The 23,205-nt window shown below is 41.4% G+C and overlaps 2 protein-coding genes across 3 annotated transcripts in view; both read right to left on the reverse strand.

Moving 5' to 3' along the window:
- ANXA3 (annexin A3) overlaps positions 1 to 4,587 on the reverse strand; it is a 31,157-nt gene extending 26,570 nt beyond the window's left edge. The window contains exons 1-2 of one of the 2 annotated variants that reach the window (XM_042466437.1): positions 4,450 to 4,587; positions 1,961 to 2,001 (exon numbers count right to left, since the gene is read on the reverse strand). In XM_042466437.1, the coding sequence (XP_042322371.1) occupies positions 1,961 to 1,978 (18 nt within the window). In that variant the 5' untranslated portion in view covers positions 1,979 to 2,001; positions 4,450 to 4,587. Of the gene's footprint in view, positions 1 to 1,960; positions 2,002 to 2,773; positions 2,867 to 4,449 lie in introns of those variants that run through there. The other variant, XM_042466439.1, reaches the window with a different exon arrangement.
- Positions 4,588 to 6,495: 1,908 nt separating this feature from the next.
- FRAS1 (Fraser extracellular matrix complex subunit 1) overlaps positions 6,496 to 23,205 on the reverse strand; it is a 326,081-nt gene continuing 309,371 nt past the window's right edge. The window contains exons 67-73 of the mRNA XM_042469094.1: positions 22,388 to 22,495; positions 20,909 to 21,068; positions 19,495 to 19,611; positions 16,590 to 16,756; positions 13,768 to 13,973; positions 12,342 to 12,488; positions 6,496 to 12,183 (exon numbers count right to left, since the gene is read on the reverse strand). Coding sequence (XP_042325028.1) covers positions 11,587 to 12,183; positions 12,342 to 12,488; positions 13,768 to 13,973; positions 16,590 to 16,756; positions 19,495 to 19,611; positions 20,909 to 21,068; positions 22,388 to 22,495 — 1,502 coding nt within the window. The 3' untranslated portion in view covers positions 6,496 to 11,586. The remainder of the gene's footprint in view (positions 12,184 to 12,341; positions 12,489 to 13,767; positions 13,974 to 16,589; positions 16,757 to 19,494; positions 19,612 to 20,908; positions 21,069 to 22,387; positions 22,496 to 23,205) is intronic.

Here is a 23,205-nt window from a genome sequence, read left to right on the forward strand (position 1 = left end):
CAACTCTCATGAGTTACTGTATGGGTTTTTTTAAAATAAAAATCCAACCAAGGCTGGAAGAAGATGGCCTAAAGTCTGAAAAGAGAAGTTCTCCCAATGACTCTCTCAAACATTTCACACCCATCACAAAGTAACGCATCACAGGTAATACCATGCCTTGTAATGTAGACTAGTAAGGTATTACTTCAAAGATCCTGGTGGCAAACTGGATAGAAACTGGAAAGAAGGCAAAGCAATCTCTATGCTGAACAAATAATGAAAACTCTTGAGAGGTTATTCAGATAGAGAAAATAATCCTGGTAGACTGTGGGTTGAATCTCTGTTGTTCACATACATTTCAAATGCACCTGAGTAAATTTTGTGGGGCTGCCAAAAACCCCACTTACCCCAGGATAATTGATCTTGTTTTTTCCCCTGAGTTTTCCTAAAAGATTCACATTGTCAGCTGTGTGAATAACTGATGTGAATAGACCCAGGATAAACCTCTGCAGCCTTAAACATGTTTCAAATAGTTCTGTACCATCTATTCCATCTTTATTTGAGTGCTGACATGTGTGAGCAACCAAACTCGCAGAGATGTGGTTCCAATGTAAAAAACAGTGTGAACAACAAAACCGAAATGCGTGAGTGAGAGTATTCACATAAGACAGGCCCTATGGGGCACCGTCGTGATGTGCTAGGGTTGCCTCAGGGTGCTCTGCCCACATGAGGCCTAACCCTAGCACGTGATGAGGGCGTAATCGTGGCGGCCTCCCATCCACACAGGGGCTGCCATGATTACATCACACACACGCTGCCTCCAAACGGAGCGGCACGCACATAATGCCCTTGCGCCGTCCCAGGCCGCTTACGGACACCCCTTTTCGGGACCAGGGAGGAGCGGCTGTGGCTGCCCTGGACCCAATCCGTGCTTCAATGGAGCAGCTGCAGGCCGCCCCAAAGCGGTGGTCTGTATCCCACCATAGTCATGCTAAAAAGAAGTCTGAACAACCCTCAGCCCACCCCTGTGTGTGAGAGAAGGGGAAACGTCTCCCCAAGTGATTGTATAAGGAAGTTAGCCCGTCGCTTCTCCCAATTCCTCAGTGTGGGGAGACTCCAACGCAAAACCCTATCACATTAGGCCTGAATCAAGATCAGGATGTTTTTGTTTGTTTGTTTGTTTTAAATCCTGCAACAGTTAATTTATCAATGCCAGGATACTTATATTGTCATCTTAACAGTTTTGCAAATGGTTAACAGAATCAATTTACATACATGACACTTTAATGTAGCTGCAAAGGGGTCTTGTAGCACTTTCAAAGAGAACTGAAAGAAAGAAGCTCGTAGTATGAACTCAGATGCATCTGAAGAAGTAGACTCCCGTCTATGAAAGTTCATGCTACCAACCTCTCCCTTTCAGTCAGTCTCAAAGATGCTACAAAATCCCTTTGCACACTGGTTTTTCAGACTAACACAGCAACGTCCTTTAATGTAGCTGTCACTCTATATTTTTTACATTGAAATTCCCTCTAAATTCACTGCTTCCAGCTTCTTAATTCCTGGAACTCTAAATGTGCTTACTTAGCACTAAGTTGTGCACATGTGCCAACTTAAGTTATCATACCTCTGATGAAGTGGACTCTTGTTCATGAAAGTTGATGACATACATAATACATTAATACATACGTTAATCTTGAAAGTTCACCAGAATTTTGGTGGTTGCAAATAGCAGCACAGGAACTGCAGGTAAAGGAAGATTCCTGGATAACTGGAAAGCCTACTTACAGGTAGATCCAATGCCAGGTAAGCATACATACTTGGCACTCAACATGGCATGCTGCAGTGTTTACTCCAAATACATCTCCTGGAGATGTGTCAACCCAAGCATGTTAAAATTTACACACAAACATGAATAAAGGGCCTTCTTCATTATGCACACTACTACATACCAATTGCGCATAGGTTTCATGACAACACTCACCCAAACAGAAGCCGCCATAGTTTCCTCTTCTCAGCAAAACTCTGCCAAAAAAAAATTGGAAAAATTAATTAGACATTAATAAGACTCTGGGTGCATTTAATAATTGTAACATCCATAAATTCAGTTGTTCCAAGAACCTACTTCACAAACAACTGAGTTGCTATGAACTTTCCCAAGCTCTCTCAAACTGTAGTTTCAGATCCAGATTTGAAAATTAAAATACTGTACACACCCAGTAGAAATAATGCAGTTTGGCACCATTCTAACTGTCATGTCTCCATCCAACAGAATCCTGGCAGTTGTAGGTTCACGAGGCCCCAGGACTCTGGGCAGAAGAAGGCTAAAGACCCTGTAAAATGACAATCCCAAGATTCCATAGGATGGAGCTACAGCACTTAAAGTGGGATCAAATGGCATCATTTCTACAAAGTAGATCAGTGGTTCCCAAACTTTGGTCACCCAGATGTTTGGGACTTCAGCTCCCAAAATTCCTGGGGGCTACTGGGTGTTGAAATTTGAAACATCTGGAGCACCAAAGTTTGGGAAGTGTAGATGCTCCCTACGTTACCAGAATTCAGATGCAACAGCAAATTCCAATTTGCTTCCAACTAGTATTTCTAATCATGCACCAGCTTCTTTGTGTGTGGAGAATGGATCATGCAGTCTTTCCCCAACAGCTAACCTCATGGTTCACCTCCCCCCTTTTAAGGGATCCATCAAATGTTATTCAGCAGCCTTTGTTTGCCATTCACTTCTCATTCTGGTTTCAGCCAAAGGCTCAGGGAGATGAGAAACAGAGGGAAATATACATACCTAATTCTACCTTCTCCCACCCAGGAGAACCTCGCTCTGAAGAATGCAACTCCCTGGAAACTGTCTGAGCAAAAATATGCAAGACAGGAAAGGAATCTTGACTCAGATCCTAAAAATGGGTGTTTGCTTGGCACAAGCAAGCCAAGTTTTAAAATGCAGAGGTTTCGTTCTTGAAGGGGAAAAAAGTCTCCCCACCCATCCTGAAGCGATGGAAAGAGAAACACAAGAAAGGCCTTAGCAGTTCTTGAAATATTCCTCATGAAGAAAGCCATGCCAATAAAGGTACAGAACCATCTCTTTAAATGTGGCCCTACTTCAGGGATCCATAAGGCTGCCAGTTTGATTTATGGAGCAAAAAAAAACAATATCTAGGCGAGAGGCTGAAACCGCCTACGCTGCTAAGTACAATCTAGGAACAGAATACCTGAACAAACTATATAGCCCTGAGTGCTGGTTCACATTCCACATCCACTCACACTTGTTTGCTTAGGATCTTTGGGCTCCTCGGTAAACATGAAGCTCCATTGATAGCCCCTGAAATGGAGTTCAGATCTCTTGAACTATGACTCTGGAGAACAGGGTTCGAATCCCCACTCAGTCATGAAACCCACCGGGTGGCCCCGAGCAAGACACAGGCTCTCAGCCTCAGAGGATGGCAATGCCCAGAAAGCCCCATGACAGGTTCACCTTCAGGTGGCCATGAGCTGGAAGCAACTTAAGGCACACAAATGAGGCCTTGGCCCTCTTTGGCAGAGGAGACTCAAGAAAGTTCATAAAACTACAAATCCCAGGGTTCTGTAGCATGAAGCAATAGTGTTGAAAGTGGTGTCAAACTGCACTATTTCTCTGGAGTAGACGCACCCTCAGTTGTTTCAAACTGGGGGGTTCCCAACGTGAGATGGCATTTCAGGGGGTGCAGCAAAGACATTAGCATAAATCTGGATTTGGCTTTCTTCTGTCAGTCATAGCAAAATCTAGGAATCATCTGAATCCCCAATTTGACAAAAATCATGAAATGGAAGCAGAAGCAAAGAAAGGCCTTGATGCTTCTGTTGACACCTGGGACCCATTCTTTCCAAATCTTGTCTGAATAAATGCCAGGCTTCGTGGCCCAACTCAGATTCACAGGAGTTAAAAGGTTCCCTTGGCTCCCTTGCAGCAGGAGGCTCCGTTTGTGGTTCCACAGTGAGAAAGGAGACTTCAGTCCAAAACACCCTGCAGAAAAAACATCCAGTTTGAGAACTTTTTATTAACTGCCCTGGCTCAATGCTAGGGAATCCTGGGAGCTGTAGTTTTAGGAGACGTTGAGCCTCCTCTGTCAGTGAGTTCAGGTGCCGCAATGGACTACAATTCCCAGGATTCCCTAGCACTGAGCCAGGGCAGTTTAAGGGGTCTCAAACTGGAGTATTTCTGCAGTGTGCTGTGGACCTTTATCCTCTACAGATGTGCCATTCCTTTTGTTAAAAAAAAAAAAGGGGGGGGGACATGAATGTAACCATGTCTTTAGGGGTGTGGGCCACAAAAAAAGCTGGGGACCCCTGGATTATAGGGTGTTTCCCCCCTCCCTGCTGCCAAAGGGGGCTATGGGCAACCTCTGGGCAGAGCATCCTTGCCAGCTGGCTGGGTGGCTGGCCATCTAAAGGGGGATCCCGCGGCTGCCTGCCTGCCTGCCTTACCTGCTGACTTGGCCGCGCAATCGGATTCGCCCCACTTGCAGCAGCGGGGAAAGTTGGGCTGAGTCTTCCTTGCTCTGGTTCTGGCTCCGGCTCTGGAGGCGGAGAGAGGATGGCTGGGTGAGGCAGGCCACTTTCCCCTGGCCCTCCCTTCCCGGAACTGGTGCCCAAGCCACAGCCCCAGGCAGACAAGCCTCTCCCTAGATCTTCCAGGCTGAGTGATATATACACAAGTCAAGGGCTCTGGAAAGAGGCTCCTCTGACCTCTGCTGAAAGGTCTCCCAAGAAGGAGAGCACAAAACAAGCTCCCTCCATCTCTGGCATGACACTCTTTGACCATTTCGTTATTTTAATTGGTTGTCTGCTACATTTCACTCTTTGAATGTTAACATGTATTACTATGTATTATATTTAATTACTTTCGTAGAATCTCCACCATATGTAGGTTTATTTTTTATCTCTTTTCATTGTATGTACAGTGCTGTGTAAATGTACAGCATGGTATAAATAAAGCTTAATAATAATAATAATAATAATAATAATAATAATAATAATAATATTTCATGATGGCTCTCATGTTGCCTCTCAGTCTTTTCTTTCTCAAGCTAAAGGTTCGCAACTCCCCAAGCCATTCCTCCTAGGAGTTTCCAGTGGATAAAAGAGGGGAGCAGGTGAACCATGTTAGGCTGCATTGAGTTCACTGGGGGGAAAGGGGGAGGCAAAAGCAACTTGTAATATATAAAGGAGCTGCAAAGTCTATTTTTTGATATACATGGTATATACTGTTGCTATTTTCCCCCCTTCTCCTTGGTAAATAACAACTGGGAGATGGATGGTCTGTCCCTGCTTTGCTTTTGAGAAAAGATATTGTGGATTTGTTTACAAAAATATATATACAGTGGATAGGAATTGTTTTCATGTTTTTATAAATATATAGTGTTGGAAAATCTTAACATCTCATCAAATGCAGTATACAATCTGAGTAAATGTTTCTTCCTATCCAAACTATCAAGGACAGTTTAATAGTGTACACTTCAGTCTGGCAACACTAGAGCAGGAAGTTAACTTATTTGTTGGGATCTTGGTTCCAGAACTCCCCGTGGGTACCAAAATCCATGGATGCTCAAGTACCATTAAATAGTAACATTGTGTCCCTTATATGAAATAGCAAAATCAAGGCTTGCTTTTTGGAATTAACAATATGTTTTTATATATATTCTGTGTATGTGCATGTGTGCATATATATATATATATATATTGTGTGTGTGTGTGTGTGTGTGTGTGTGTGTGTGTATACTGTGGGTGATTGAATAAAGAACCCATGGATATAGAGGGCTGACTGTAACTTGTTATTGGTAACATCATTTTGGAGAAAGGTCACATTTCCCCTCTCTCCTTTGGCAAAAATCATGCCCTTCCCTGGTTTAACTAGATTCTTGCAGTCTTTCCCACACTAGGCTTCCATTTATCTCACCTTAGGTCCTACTCTATCCATCCTGCTTTGCTCTTCACCTTGATTTTGGGAGATGTTGCTCCCCAAAATACCTACATTGACTTCCTCTCTGGTCCCAGATCTTTCCCAAAGTTTGCTTCCTTGTCTTCAAATCCCTCTATATGGCCTTCCTCTACACTCAAATGTACCCATTATTATATCGCCATACATCTCATGTTGGTCATGATGTCTACCAATGGCATCTTCCACCAAGCAGAGATCTCCTGCTATTTCAGTAGAAGAGCATTCTAGTCCGTACAGAGCCTCTCCATGCTAGGAAAAGTTGTATCTATGGAATTTCGGCAGTGTAAATGGGACAGAATTGATTCACCCAAGCCCACAGATCTCTTAATATCTGGGATAAAAGCAAAATTTGGAAGAAAGCAAAATTTCCCCACCTCTAGTTAGCAGTATGTGCAAGTGTTGCTCTTTTTGTCTGTCAAATCTAAAAGGCAGATCTGATTATATCTATCCCACTATACTATACTTGAGTTCTGCAAATGTTGAACAAAACTGGATAAACATCCAGATGGGTCAAACAGAAAGGCAACTTCCTGTGAAAAGTAACCAAAGCTTGTTTATTAGCAACAGCAACAACCAAAGAGCAAAATGGAAATAACAACCATTCACTCTATAACAAATAGATGCTCCAAAATATATAAAATGGTGAGATTCAAGGTAACAGGTTGACAGCACCAAGGGAGTTTGACTCAGAGCAACCAAAGATACTTTCTTGGAATGGACAATAGAGGCAAAAACCAGAGGAACATTATAATTATACACACATATATAAAAGGCAGAACCTGAATGTCTACCAATATCTCACTTGTGTTAACATTTGCAGCACAGAAATATTGAACATCCATGTGCCAACAGTTGTGCAATGAAGAGAACATATGTATTATGGTTTCAGCAATGGACTACAACTCTGGAGGCCAAGGTTCGATTCTCCACTCAGCTATGGAAGCCCATCTTGCACAAGTCACACACTCTCAGCCTCAGAAAACCCTGTGATAGGTTCACTTTAGGGCCATCCGAAACGACTTGAAGGCACACAACAACAAATGTATACTTCATGGTCTCTTGCTTCTATAATATTATAACCATTATTTATAACATTATAATAATAATTTATACAACATCAGTGCAGATTATAGCCGTTTGCACCACTGAGGTGTCTCATGGTTTCTGTATAATTCTACCTATGCAGACATGAAGTGTGTCAGCACTCTGTTATCAATTTTTTCAATACAAGTTTACTACTGACCCAATAGATGCTGGCCAAGGTTCTACATTGAGGAAATGGAGTGTAACTTTATGTTTACAGAGTTAGGCGGTGGTTGTGCAACACCACCTTCCTTAGTGAATTATGACGCTGTGCATGTGGAATTGTGCACATCCATGAACAATGTACATGCACACCTATGTGCTGCAACCTTGGGCCATTCAGCATAGGACAAAAACATTCAACCACTTCTGCAGGGGAACCTATGCATGCGTAAGACATCATAAGGATTTTGGACATTATGTATCTATAACATTTTCATTGCATTTTGCTTCCACAGAACCCCAGATGCCATTCACTGGTGTTATTTCAATCTTTAACCTCACAGCAGCCCTGTGAGATGGATCAGTCTGAAAGACTATGACTTGCCCAAGATCAACCAATGAGTGTGGTGGCTGAGCAGCAATTCTAACCCATGCTGCCTGTGCCACACCAATTTTCATGACTGACAAATTCAAACATTTTGATATTTTGATGCATGCCCAGATTTCTTTCAAAAGGGTTGCCTTACTTCACACCAGTGGAAGGCAGCATCTCATGAACATATGATTTAGTTGAATAAAGACATCCCACACCTGTATCTTTATTTAGTTGAATAAAGACAGCCCACACCTGTGGGCCTGTTGCGTACACTGGAGCTACACATTACGGATTTGGTCTATGACATTGTACTAGATCTTATATAATATCTCAAGATTTTTAAAATTCTAAGTTAATTGCAAGATTACAAATGACAGAACACAGAAATTGAGAATAAACGGGCATATCTAAAGCAATACTATCTGTGATCAAAATAGAAAAAAGCAATTGTGTGACTCAAATGAAGTAAGTAATTGTTTTCAGATCTTCAGTGCTTTCCATCAAACATCTGCAGATAAGATATTAATCTGAGCCAGGTGGAGGGTTCCACTATAGTCTGTTAGCTTTCTAACTGTCTTTAAATCAGTCAGTTTGTTGTAACTATTTTGCAGCAGATAAAAAAGAAGTAACTAACACCACACAGTTACAGAATTGCACCCAATGTTTCTGAAACCAGATGACTCTGGCTTCAATAGCCACAATTAGTTGCTCATCTCTTACTGCTCAAATTTTTAGGTTATGTCCAAATTGATACTATTTAAGCTTACTATGAAAAAAGACCCTTATCAATGGAACTTTTTTGAAAAGTAACCTTGGCATTATTTAGGCACTAAAGGTGAATACAGTCATCCTAAACTAAAAATGTGTTTTGAGCACGAAAGCTCCAAGGCTCCCTTCATCAAATTACTTCTCCATACATTTCAGTGGAAAGAGCCAGCCCACATATGCATTTATTTGGATGTGTGCAGACTGGCTAACTCAATTGAATGCATCAAGAAAGCACTCTACACGAGTTCAAAACATACAGTTCCGTGATTATGGAGCTCTATTTTGAAGTAAGCATGTTCTGTTAAACACACACACACACCAAACCTCCCCATCTTTTCAGCATTGATCATTCAGTGACAGAAGTCTGCAAGCACTCAGGTGGAAGAGATCTATATTTCTACTTAACAAGGGACCAGTTTAAAAGCATACAGCACTAAATAAAACCATATGAGGCCAGGTAGGTAGCAATGGTTATAGAATCTCATTTTTGCTCAAAGGCAATGTGTTATACATTTCATTTAACACATGATCCTGGACTGTGAACACACAATACACAACAACAAAAGAGAGCAGAGAATTAGCAACTGAAATGGATTAAATCACGAGGTTTTAGATTTTTTTTAAAAAAAAGATACATAATACAAATCACATGTAATGTCAACGAATTAGTGGCAACAATTCATTTCCTTTATAAATGCCCCCCCTGCACACACACATTCTGTTCTGCACTAATGATAGGCACACAATCCTCATGGGAGAAGCTCAAAGGCACTGTTAGCATCAGGTGTGAGTGATAACTTCTTTTGAGATGGGACCTTAACTTTATCATGAAATAAAAGCTAATTCACACAGCCACTACTCATATGGTTAACTGCCTTCCCCAGCCTTCAGATGCTTTTAACTGCTACCTCCATTGCTCCAGCTAGCACAGCCATCAGAGGTTATGGAAGTTGTAGTCCAACACATCTGGAAGGCATCAAGTTGGGCAAGCCAGCTTTATAGTTTTCATGGACTTTGTCAAATTTGGCAAATTGGACCATGCTTGTGAATGCCCTAAATTGTGGATAACCTCAACCTGAATAAATCTCATTAAGTTGTTTGGACAATGATCTCTGTGATATCAAGAAGCATCCGAACGCTCACAAGAGTAATCAGGTATGCCAACATCGACACAGAAAATGTTAATGTCCAATGCATAAAATGATGAGCACGTTAACTGTCTCGAGTCAAGCACTTGAACTCACATGGCACCACAATACAGTCTGGTGGAGATTATGCCCTAAAGTACATGGCCCAAGAGGCACTCCTGCAACTCATCTCCAAGTGCACCTTATGTGCTTTGTGGACTTGAAATTGTGCTGACAGTGTAAGACCCACATATTATAAACTGAATTATGCAACATTTTTGGCACCAAAGTTTTTTTGTTTAGAAATTCTTAAAAGGAATATATTCTGAATCAGCATTCATGTTTAAAAAAAAGGGCGGGGGTTGATTTTGTTCCAGTGCTCAGTGTTTGTGATGGTAGATCTTCCAAAGTGGAACTCTTACAGTGAATAGTAAGAAGAATTTATGTCTTTTTTCTCTTTTGGCCAGTTCACATAATCTGTTGAGAGGACAATAAATCACTTGAAAAAGGTAAGGACTTGATTAGCTGACTCCCAGTGATTAAAGCCATACATTTTAAAAGTGATCTATTATAACCAACATACAGCCAGCCAACCTGTCATTTATCTGCAGTAATCGCTTGATGAACACAATTGACTGGACTTTTGTCTCAGGAAGAAAGCAGCTGTGGTGGAAGTGACTGAGAGCCCGGGGCTAGACCTCCAGTTGTGGAAGTAACATTTGGGTGATCTCCTGACTCTACATGGGTGATATATTTGCAGGCATTAAGATTTCAGTTATGGAAATTACACCCTTTTTTAAAGCAGTGCCATTGTGGATATCTCAGCACCAGTTTATCTTGCCACCTGTGTCTGGCCCAGGGAAGATGTGCCCTCCAGATACTACTGAACTGCATCTCCAGTCAACTCTAACCAGTGTAGACAATGGTGAGAAGAGTCAGTCGTTTGAGCACTCGAATACAACTCTGGAGACCAGGGTGCAAATACCCACTCAGCCATGGAAACTCACCAGGTGACATTAGGAAAGTCACGTTCTCTCAGCCTCAGAGGAAGGCAAAGGCAAACCCATTCTGAATAAATTTTGCTAAGAAAACCCTGTGATAGGTTCACCTTAGAGTCCCCATAAGTCAGAAATGATTTGAAGACACACAAAAACAACAACAACAACAACAAAATGTAGTTGTAATCCCATGACATCGGGAGTGACACACATTACTGAATTTAAAAAATCTGCACTTTGTGTGAGCATGGTCTGGTAGGTAACTGGCATGCTCTTGAGTTAATTGGATGAGTTTAACTGGATCACATATGAATTGGCTGAAAGAGAAATAATTTGATTGCATTTTGCTTCCCTTTGTGCTATATTATGCTTCACTTTCATCCAAGCGTGCCGATGTTGCACCAAAAATAGGCCCAACATAACTACTCCAAAAGGGTCTACTAAAGGACACTCCCATCGTGCAATAGCTAACCGTGTGGGGAAACATTGTTCCACAGGTTTTCTCATCCTTTTAACAGCAGAGGAACCCTGGTTTTCAGGTCTCAGGGAATCCTTGGATAAAAATTCTTATATCTATAGCTCAGAAATAATGTCCCCCCCCCACAAGCACAATACCTCGCAGAACCCCTAGTAACCTCTTGCAGAACCCTGCCCAAGGTGAAAGCTGCTATTCTACAGAATACATTGCACTTTTCTCCTGTCTCCGAGGAAGCTTCATTCACTTGTGGCACCTTTATTACTTTTGATGAATACAAAAATACAGCAGATGGAGAACAGAAGAGATTTGGAGCCCCAGAACATGGGCAAACGGAATGCAAGAGGTGTCAGTCAACACTTCCTCTCTTGGGAACCTCACACAGTTCTGCTTTCAATGAGGTAGCTCCGTTGTGGAGTGGAAGCATGCAGAGATATATTGTTTGTTCACCACTCAGGCAAACAAACAAACAAACAAACCCCCCGAAGGTATAATTCTTCCCTTTTCCCACAAAATTGTTATAAAAATACCAGGATGGTTTTTTAAAAAAATTTTTTTATAGAAGTTCCTTTCTTCCCCCCTCCTTTTTACAATTTATAAAAAGATTTGACCACCCAGAAAATGTGCACAGGCCATTAAACCTCTGTTCCATCATGTAAATTGTTGTGAACTTTCACTTCCAAGTTCACTTGCTTGACTTTTACCCCCTTGACCTTGTAGGCTCCTTCATTTTCACAGAGGATGTTCAGGTTCTTTACAGTGCAGTACTGTCTGTTTATATTCTTCTCCATCCTCTCTGAGCTCTTCTTGGCTGCTTCCACTTTGGTATTGAGAGGGTATTGCTCTGGGATGTCTTTTGCAGCCTTTTTCTTTTTCCTGTGCTTCCGACATTTCCGGGTGACAAAGCAAGTGACTAAGAGCACAAGGAAGAGAAGCATGACAGCGGCAAAGGCACTGCCAATCGAAGCCCCGGTCTGAGAGAGAGAGGCAGCGGAGACAGCCTCTTGCTGATCCAGATTGAGAAACTTCATATTAGTGCCATTCTTGACTTGATCGCCTTCATTGTCATAGATCAAGGAGTCATCCAGGATCAAACCACTCCTATGGTCCACAAGATCTCGCCGGCTGCGCTTTAGCTGGTGTATGAGAGAACGTGGCACCCGGGGCCCTGCAATGGTCTCTGGACCAATAACGTAGATCACTTGAAGATACCACTGGTGCCCAGCTTCCACCTATTCAAAAAGAGGCATGAAATCAAAACACAGGGGGACTGGAGCCACTTCCTCACAGCAATGGGCAGCAAGAGAATCCTGGCTTCCACTGTATCACCAATGTACAGCATGTTAAAATAATGAATTGTAATGTAGATGTTAACTGGTATCCTACTCACCTTATACAGTGCATCCACTTTCATGGTGAAGCCATCCACTCCAGGCATGCTGCTGACCAGGTACAAATCTGGCAACTCGGAAGCAAAACAGGCATCAAAAGGAACATCATGGAAATATTTGTCTGTCACTTCTGGTTGATTCCGGTCCTGCATTGTCAAGAAAGCAGCCCATGATTAAGAACAGAATTTGAGGATTTTCTTGCTGTCTTATCTCCTGCACACATATCTGTGCAAATGCTCCCTTTCCTATCCTTCTATCCATCTCACTTCAGTTCTGATTTAAAATATAATTCCTTGTAAATGCTCCCACCCTTTCTTTCAACCACCTCACTCATTCCTCTACTGGTTTCAAATTTCATCCCTTTTAAAGCTCCCTCCCTTCCTCTCCTTCCATCCACTCACTTATGTCCTAGCTTAAAATTTCATCCCTTGAAAAAAAAAACCTCCTTCCATCTACCTCACTCACTCCTGTCCTGGCTTAAAATATCACCCCTGGTTTGCAAATGCTCTCATCCACCTCACTTCAGTCCCTCACTTCTCAAACCCATGTGGCTGGTGAACTAGATGGCTAAGAAGAAAGAAGTTGGGTTGCTACTTAACAGCTGAGATATGGAGAGGCACCAATTTTGAATACCCAAGATGGAATTACACTATAGCCAATTAAGAGTTTGTGTTTTGCAAATACTAGTCCTCTATTAACTATTCATGCTATTGCCAATTCACATTGTTAAAGCATGCATTACAGCAGAAACTACTGTAGCTTTTTGGCAGGATGGCTGGAGAGGATTGGGATGGAGGAACAGCAGCAAGTGTATCATTCTCTTCATTTAAACTGCATATCTTTCCTTATTTCCCAGCTCAGTGGCACAGCAGAAAATGTTATTTAGCTCAGGAACGGGAAGGAGGGGCATACCAGCACAATAAAAAAACTTATTATATGTTGGAGGAGGGGCATAATGAGATAAGGGAGAATGTGTGTGCGCATGCGGCTGTATGTGGGAAAGGGGTGTGGGTATATGTGAGAGGGGAATACAGGAGAGGGGGAAATGTGTGTATGTGTGGACATATCCATGCTTATATATTTGTGATAGAACAGATGATCAGGATATCATGGTGCCTGTTGGCTGCCTTTGGCCGTGCCCAGCACTGTCATGCAGTTCTCATGAACAACAAGGCTGCCCAATCCTTCTCTAAAACGTTCTTATCATCTTGTTCAGAGCTTGAAAAGTTACTGCAACTGTCAGAGTCCTCCAGCTAGCTGCCCGGTGTACTGTGAGAGTTGTAATACCAAAAAAAAAAAAAGCAATGTTTGAAACCTCCCAGTTTCTGTCAAATATATGCTGCAATAGCTGTCCATATCCATCCCAAGTCCAAGGGATCCACAGTGCAAAGCCTCTGTCAAGGAAGCTTAAACTACAGCACATACCAGCAGCAGAAATCTGTGCTTTAGGTGTTTGCTTGGTTGGATGCAACCATATTGTGGTCCCTCATTATAGATGGTCCCCGTTGGGTCAAAAAAGGGCACATAGCCATCCTTCCCAGTACAGAGGTACACCTTTTCCAGCTGCAGTCTGTAGGCTGAGTTGAGGTTTTGTTCAGGATGCCACATAACCCGGCCATATAGGATTTGACCTGAAGAAAGGAAATACACAAGAGTAAGGATGATATAAGCTGTCAATGTTGGGTTTTTTAAATCAATAAAATGGATGCAAAGAAAAGGAATTACAGTATTCAGAGTAAATTATGTTTCTCTAGTTTTCTTTGTTATCAGATTCAAATGAACCTATGGAAGTCCTTAACCATTGGGCTGGATGCTGGCCATTAAACTGAATCTCTTTTCTAGCAACATGGAGGCACTATGGATTGGTGCTTCCTGAGTGCAGGAAATTAGTGTTCAGTAAGTTTCAGATGAGGCAGAACTTAAAAAAAATATCTGTGTTACTCTGGTAGTATCTTGTCTGAAGGGGCAGATGTAGCTTGGGGTTGTTCTTGATCCAGCACTAGAGACCATTGCCTCAGTGGTTAGAGATATTCATGGTTTTTCCACTTCTGCAGGGTCCTGTGAACCCTGCAAATGTGAAAGGTCAACTATATACTTAATCTTCAAAAGAGAGGGTCTTTTTCATAGAGACTCCTCTACTTTCAATTGCCCTCCTATGAGAAGTTCATTTACTGCCTCCACTGTATTCTTATTCATGGTGCCAAAGAAAAACATTTTCATTTGCACAGATATTACATTATATTTTAAAATTTGAATATATATTGCTTTAATGTTGGTTGATATAGTTTTAAGCCTTTCCACTGCATTGTGCATATTTAGATTAAAGCTTTCTTCTATTGAATTTCAATTTTTTGAACACACCACTCTGAAATCCTCTCTGTAGTATATAAAATTTTAAACTAACTTAATTAATTGAATGAATGAATTTGGACCTCTGCAGGCCACCTAAAGCAATTTGAGCTGAGTATATCTGCCTGAACATAAAGGGCTTTTTCAGATGGATCTAGAGAAGTGAGAGTTCTCACAATATAGAGTCTTATGTTTTGCCAGTTGTTATCATCTCCATGTCTATTTGTTCCGTTCTTTTTGTGGGCTGGTCAAAGTGATTTCTTGAATCTGGACTAGGCTCTTTTAACGTTTTTCTAAACCTGGGACCTTGGTTTGCTGAGATGGACCTATGGATTTTTTTTTAATTTTATTATATAAAACAACATAAAGAACATCAATACTAATACCAATATATACATATTACAGAGATAACATAGAACTAACAAATACACAAATTCACAAAGACTAAAACCTCAGAACTACAACTAACAGCATAACATCTATCTATCCTCCATTCAACACCTAACCTATTTTACATAACAAACAATTAACAACAAAACAACAAAATGACTTCCTTCCTACCAGATATTAAATTAATGTTAGAATTTGGCTATCCAATACTTATCTTTTACTATAATTAATTAGAAAAAAATACACACACAGAACGAAATCTATAATTTTCGGTTCCACTGTTATGAGATTGACAGAATTAATCTATTTAAAATTTGCTATAGCGATCTTACCCCATTCTATTTCAAAAGTTGGGACATTGGTTTGCTGAGATGGACCTATGGATTGAAGGGTAAATTTTCTCTCTGAATTTTGTTCTTCTTTTCTTAGAGTTACACAGTTATAGTGCAAAAGTGCCATTTCACTGATGCACTATAGCACTATAATGCTAAAAAAGATAAATAAAAAAAAAAAGAGGAAAAGTGGGGGGAAACCCCAAAATATTCTCATATGTGTTGGAATAAAAAAGAAATCCACTTGAGTGTGGGAATAAAATGCTACAACACATACTAGGAACTGTCAGGAAACAATCTGGAATCACAGAAACTTCGTTTGGATATCTACCGTATTTTCTGGCGTATAAGGCGACTGGGCGTATAAGATGACCCCCAACTTTTCCATTTAAAATATAGAGTTTGGGATATACTTGCCATATAAGACTATCCCTCTTCCAATATGGAGGCCTGGGAATCTGGGAGCAGGCCGGGCGCGTGCTGGCTTCAGGGGGCCTCTGTGAAGGCCTAGAAGGTGGGAGGAGGGCGGCGGCGAACACACCGGGCCGTGGAGCAGGCCGAGTGCACGCACCGGGCTACAGGGCTCCCTTGTGGCCTCTGTGGAGGCCTGGGCCTTCTTGGAAGCCTGGGAAGGCAGTAGCAGACCAGGCGTGTGCCGGCTTCAGAGGGCCTCAGGAGGCCTGGAAGGTGGGAGGAGGCCAGTGGTGAACACGCCAGGCTGCAGAACAAGTTGGGTGCGCGTGCCGGGCTGTGAGGCTCCCTTGCAGCCTGAGCAGGCAGGGCTTAACCCGGTGTATAAGATGACCCCCAACTTTTTACAAGATTTAAAAGGGTTAAAAAGTCGTCTTATACGCCAGAAAATACGGTAAACATCCCCAAGAACTACAGCTACAAATACCCCAACCTCCCAACACATATGCTTCATCTGGAGGACACCAAGGACTTTCTCATTATTCCATCACTATATGAGAGCTGTCCTGCTATAAATCTGGTGGCAGGAGAGCAGTAGGCTCCAGCAACTCAAGTTCCATTGCTTTTACAATGCAGTTCAATCTACAAGCATATCAGTTCAGCAAACTTTATATCACCCTATCTGGTGCCTTTTGCCATTCTGTTGCAGGTAACGGTACACTTGTTTAAGAGTATGCCAATCCAACAAGGAAACACAAATCATACCTTTTGAAAATGCTCCTTTATAGTCCATCTCTGCCATTGACATTTCTGATTTAGTTGGGTCCATCAAAAACACTTTCTCATTATTGCAGAGCTGAAACTCAGTATTCAGGGAATATACAACAGGCACTGGCCTGTTAGTTTGCTGAAAGGCAATTGGGATCAAAAATCTAAAGGGGGAATAAAGCAAATAAAACAGATGACCAATAAAACACTTTCAGAATCACACCAAAGAGCCTCAGGCATGCATTTCCACCAAGACTGGCCTCGTTCCTCCCACCCTTGCAACTCTATGCTGGCTTCCATTAAAAGGGCAATTAGCAACCTAAGATGAGTAGCATGGAACCATCCTTTATACAGAATGGTGTCAGGGGGAAAAGAAAAAAAAAACATATTTTTATGGAAGGGGTTGGAGAAGCTTTATTCAGTTTGTTGACTTCAATTCCCATCATCCCCAACTAGCATGCCAAATGTTTGGAATGATGGGCATTATACTCCAATTACATCTGGAGGCCCCCACCTGTCTTAAGAGTGGCTGGTGGATCCATTGCCAAAGAGGCAGCAAATACTGTATACTCTTGGTATTATGTCTGCTCATAGCTGTTTAGGATTATAAGGGAACTGTTAGACATAGGGGTGAAGAGAAAAAGTCAGAAAGTGAACATAAAGTAGATTCTAAGTAAGATGGAGACATGATGAAGAAAAAGTCTGCTTAGATGCAGAACATGTGGTAAGCTTTCCATCACAGATACACAGACACAAGGAGAGGCAGAATACAAATAATAATAATAATAATAATAATAATAATAATAATAATAATAACAGATACATTCTACTGATAAACAATACCAGCTAGAACACCAGTGCAAGATACAAAAAATAAGTGTGACGTTGTTGCTGTTGATGTGTTAGTCTGTGGAATCAGTATGCACAGAGATCTTGTAGCACCTTGCCAACTGCTTTCTTTCAGTTAGTCTCAAAGGTGCTACAAAATCACTCTACATATTGTTGCTGTTGTTAATTGCCTTCAAGTTGACTTCAGCCCATGGCAATTCTATGGAGGAGAGACCTCCAAGTCACCTGTCTTCAGCCACCCTGCTCAGGAGTTGCAGACTCAGGGCTGTGGCTTCCTTGATTGAGTCTGTCCATCTGGAATGCAGACATCCTCTTTTCCTACTACCTTCTACTTTGCTAAGCATTATCATCTTTTCTGCAGGCCTTTCCAATCAACTGTGTGTGGTGGTGTCTCTTTCTTTGGAGGTCTTTAAACAGAGGCTGGATGGCCATCTGTTGGGAATGCTTTGATTGTGAGTTCCTGCATGACAGAATGGGGTTGGACTGGATGGCCCTTGGGGATTCTTCCGATTCTATGAACTATGATATATATAGTGAAATGATAAAAATGCAGAGGAACATTGTTGTTGTGTGCCTTCAAGTAGTTTCCAACTTACGGCAATCCTGAAGTGAACCTATCATGGGGTTTTCGTGGCAAGATTTGTTCAGAGGAGGTTTGCTATTGCCTTTCCCTGTGGTTGAGAGAATGTGACTTGCCCAAGGTCTGGGTTTCATGGCTGAGCTGGGAATCAAAACCTGGTATTCACTCCATCAGTTGGCTCTTTTATTAGATGTCTTAAGACAACTAAAAATACAGCTTTCATCATTATTACACCTTTTAGGGAAACAAAAGACCCGCTGTGAAGATTCTAAACTCTTGACAGATTTTTCTCCTCCCCGTTCACCCTTTTGATTTCAGTGTTGGTGTACCAGCATCAAGCATCTGCTGTGCCTTTGGAAGTAAACCAAAGAGATGCTTCAAGCGCTTTTGGAAGCACAGCACAAAGGAAAGTCTGTGATCCAAAGATCACAACTCTAAGCCTCTTGTTAGCCCCTGCAGTATTGGCGTTTCATGAGCTATATCAGGCTGCCGGCAAGATACACTTGCGGGAATATTGTCAAAGGCTTTGTTTAATCTGAGCCAAATGGACGTACCAATGGCAAGATGACTGTGCCAATATTTCCTCCTGTAACATGGAAAAGGACATTATATAGCTCAAGAACTGTAATATTCCTAAACCTTGAAAGAAGAATTAATATATCCCCACATCTTTTAAATAACTTGCATTTTCTCTTGTCATTTGACGGAATGAACAAATGAACTAAGATTTGTTTGTTTTTTCATTTCCTAGGATTCAGTGTGGTATAGTGGTCCCATCTGATATTCAAAGTTAAGCAGGGTCAACCCTGGTTAGTACTTGGATGGGTGACTATCAATGAATGCCAGGTGCTGTAGGCTGTACACTCGTCCCCCGGGTTACGAAATTAATTCGTTCCGGCGCCATTTTCGTAACCCGGAAGTTTTTCGTTAGCCGAATCCCCATAGGCGCTAATGGGGAAAAGCCGCGGCTCCGCCGCGGCTCCATTTTAAAAAGCGCCAGCGTTTTTTTCGTAACCCGGGTAAACCTTCGTAACCCGGAAATAATTAATTAATTTTTTTTTTCGTAACCCGGAAATTTCGTATCGCGGCGCGTTCGTATCCCGGGGTACCAGTGTAATCAGAGGAAACAACTGGCAAAACCACTTCTGAGCATTCCTTTCTTTAAAAACCCTATGAAATTCATGGGGTCACCATAAGTTGACAGGTGACCTGAAGGCACATACACACACACACACACACAGTCAGAGTCTCTCTCTTAAGACTTCATGGAACCAAGTACTGTAATTGCATTGAGATGACAGTAAGTATAGTCCTTTTTAAGCCTCCCTTATCAATGCAGAGAGGGAGGGAGTGAAGGGGCAAACTTCTTTAGTTTTTTTACTCCTGTACAACAATAAATACATGAACAGAGTCCCTCTTTTTTCTTTTAAATAAGCATGTTGGATGAAGTTATGAGTGAGATAAAGATCTTACTTTTCTGGAGCATGCGCAGTGCATGGTAAAGGCTTGTCTCCTGGATCAACCCATGACTGTGTGGGCTGCACTGTACAAGGTATTAAGTAGATGGTGTATTCTCCTGAGTAGTCTTTCCTGAAATGGAGAAACATTTACTTCATTGATTTCTGAGATGTTTATACCACAAAGATCTTTGTTCAAGAGACAAAATGCCCACTAGTTTGAAAGTAGGACAAATTGAAAACAAACACAGGAACAGGACAGGCTTCAAAGTTCAGAATAAATAACTTTCTAATAAATAACTATCTGAATCACACAGAGGATACAACAGCAGTTCATGTCAGAACAAATAAAGTTGGTTCAGGATAGCAACAAGATGTGCTCCAAAGAGGATGCATGAGCGACTTTTGTATCCTGTTTTTGATACTTATGGAACAATAATATTCTCCTAAAACCAAGGCTTCTCCTACTTCATTGGATGACTTTCTTACTGGATTTTCTTAGCACATATGAAATAAATGGCATCCTGTAACCCTGCTGGAAAGCAGAAGACCCATTACCATGACTTCAGACTCCAAAAGAATTTATTTTCCCTTTTTCTCTATGCTTCTGATTCTGTTGCCTGTTGCATCTTTATATCGATTCCTTTCTATATGGAAATATGGGGATACAACAGCCCTCCAGAGATTTACCATTTATTTTATTAGAAAAATACATCAACTGCTTTTCTGCCTACTAGGACTCCACAAAACAATGCATAATAAACCATATTTAAAAACGTCTTCAAAAACAGGTTAAAACTAGTTTAAAATCTCATTTTAAAACCCAAATGCCAAATTTTAAGTGTTTTCATACAATTGGATTACAACTCTCATCAGTAGCCTCAGTAGCATGGCTGATGGTCAGAAATGATAGGAATTGTAATATAACATCATTTATACAGCCATAGATTCTGCAGTCTCTCCCACAGATGTGTAAAAGACCTCTTTGTACCTTCCTCAGGTGGAAAGAGACATAAAAAATGCATGGGCCTACTATGGAATTCTGAAGAAAATCATGTGGTTGCATCCTGTTCACATTATTCTCATATGTTCCAGGACTCCATAGAACTGACCCATGGTAGTTAAAGCAGTCTCACACAGCCTTATTTCTGCAGTGCAGATGCAGCCATGATGACATTTAAGCTCATTTGATCTCTAGATTGCCATGAAATCAGCCCTTTCTTTTACCATGTTTTTAACACTTTACTTCCAAAGCCTCAGCAACTGGCAAAGCCATCCTGTTCCATCCAAGTCCTTCAAATTCCTTGTTCTGGGCATACCACAGTCCAGCATCTTGCCAGTTCTACCCTATGTGGCCCAATCTGCTGTCTGAATCTATTTTCAAGATTCCTCTGTCCTTACTTTGAACACTTCGCAGTTTTCTTTCTTACCTGCTATAAGAACTGGTTGCTCTCCAGAGCTGATAAGGGGAGTCAAATGTCTGGCCACTCCATAAAAGCTGCAAGTCAAACTCAATCCCTCCCAGATGATCAGGGGTCATTATGAAAGACTTTGCATCAGGCAGAGTGTGATGTTCCATCACAAAGTGACCTATGCAGATAAGAATCATAAATGTTAATAATAAGACTGTTATTAATAATAATAAATGTGAATAATAATATCAGTCTTTTATATAAAATATACACATGCAGCCACATATATATGCACAGTTTAGAGCAGAGGTGGGCAACTGTGGAGGATGAGGCCATTTTTCATGCCTGCATCCCCACTAGGGCCACGCCAATGAATCTGATCAAATCAATGAGTCTGATCTAGTCACTTCACTATTTAGACTGTCAGGGCATTTTTGGTTTCTTTTCAGGTGAATTCTGGCCTTTAAAAAAAACCAACAGACTTTAACATTGTTTGGAGGTCTTGCAGCAAAGCTACCAAGTTTTCTATATTGAGTCTTGCTGGGGGGGGGGGGGCCATTTGGGGGAAAAAAACCTAATTAAAGGGCAAATTTTTAAGGAGGGGCTGGGGGCTTTGGGCTGCGGGGGGGGGGGGGTTCAGAAGCCACAAATGGGGCCTTTCAGGTCACACTTTTCTCATCCTCTGAGTTTTCAAATCAGAGGTACTGTAGCAAAAGGGTGTTTTTTTCACAGAGGGCAACTGCAATGCCATGTAGCATAGTCAGTGATAATTTTTTGAGCTTTGCTTCAAAATGACTGCGCATGAATCAGCTCAGGAATACCCTTATCCAGGTCACTTGACCTGCCGCTCCACAGATGTTTTGGATTACCACTCCCACCATCCCCAAACCATACAGGTCAATTATCAAGGGAACAGGTCACTCTCCCCTGCATTTACAGCAGTTAGTACTCAAGAGATATACAGGCTCTTATAATGTGACTTCTGCTAGGAATGAGGCAAAACTCTATCCAACCAAAATCTGGTTTGCTGCTATGGCTTCTGGAAAGGACGGAAGAATTTTTTGAAAATTCAAAATGGCCTCATGAGATGTCACTTCCTGGTGAGCTGTGAGCCTTTTCGGGAAATAAATTGGATGACCTCCACTAATTTCCCAAAATCTCCAATGTGGAGAATGGAAAATGGTTATTGTCCTTTGACCTTTCTATTTTGATGTGCCAATATCACGAGGTTGGAATGGTCCCCAAATTCAGAGTGATCATTCTGCCTTTCCACTTTGTTACTTCTATGAGTTCAAAGGTATTACCCTAGGAGAAGTGAAGACACCTTTGAGCATATGGAGAGTGCGTTCTTTCCATCACTAAAAAATCTACAGTAATTGTTTACCCAAATCTGTGATAATGAATAAGTACCAGAGATTGCAAGACAGAAAGTGAGATGTTTCTCCAAACAAGCTTTCAACCCCCAAACTTAGCAGAAAATCAAGTGCTAAAACTTACCTCTGAACTTGGCATGAGTTTTGAACTCAATGACCAGTCGGCCATCCTCTCGAATGTAGATCCTTATGATCTGAAGCCTAGCTGAAAGGACACTGTCTGTCTGAATACCTGAAAGAGACAACAAAACTAGGTGAAGAAGGACTATGAATCAAATTGCACTAGCTATGGCAAAAAGAGAGAATTGGCAGCTTTATTTCTGTAGTGAAGATCTAGTTACCTTGTTTTCAAGCACATTCCTCCTTCCACTTTGCTGTTTTTGATTCTGACAAGGTTCACTTATTTATTTAGACTGCAAACTATTTTAAACAGTGAGTAAGCCAAAATCTACACCGTGAGTGAATACACTGTTTTGCTTGGTTTATATTGCAGAGCATGAAAAAGTTACTTTTTTGGATCACAACTCTCAGAATCTCCAGGCCAGCATGACCAGCGGCCATGCTGAGTGGGGGATTCTGGAAGATGTAGTCCCCTATATCTCTTACCCAACTCTACTTATACATTTCCATAGTGGTGTAATTCAAAGACATAGCTGTGTTAGTCTGGAAAATCAGTATGTGAAGGGAATTTGTAGCACGTTTGAGACTACCGTAACTGAAAGTGAGAAGTTGGTAGTATATGCTTTCGTAGGCTTGAGCCTACTTCTTCAGGTGGTACAAAATCCCTTTGCTTACTTAAATATTTCCTGTACTTCTTCCATGATGGAGTTCAATGTAGCAAACCAAGGTTTTGGAGCAATTAGTCAACTATCCAGATCATGATCAGATCAGGACCTGCTTTACTTCACAGGGATGCTACATCACAATCTTCAGACCACATTA

This window comes from Sceloporus undulatus, chromosome 5, assembly GCF_019175285.1.
Source record: "Sceloporus undulatus isolate JIND9_A2432 ecotype Alabama chromosome 5, SceUnd_v1.1, whole genome shotgun sequence".
NCBI classification, from domain to species: Eukaryota; Metazoa; Chordata; class Lepidosauria; order Squamata; family Phrynosomatidae; genus Sceloporus; species Sceloporus undulatus.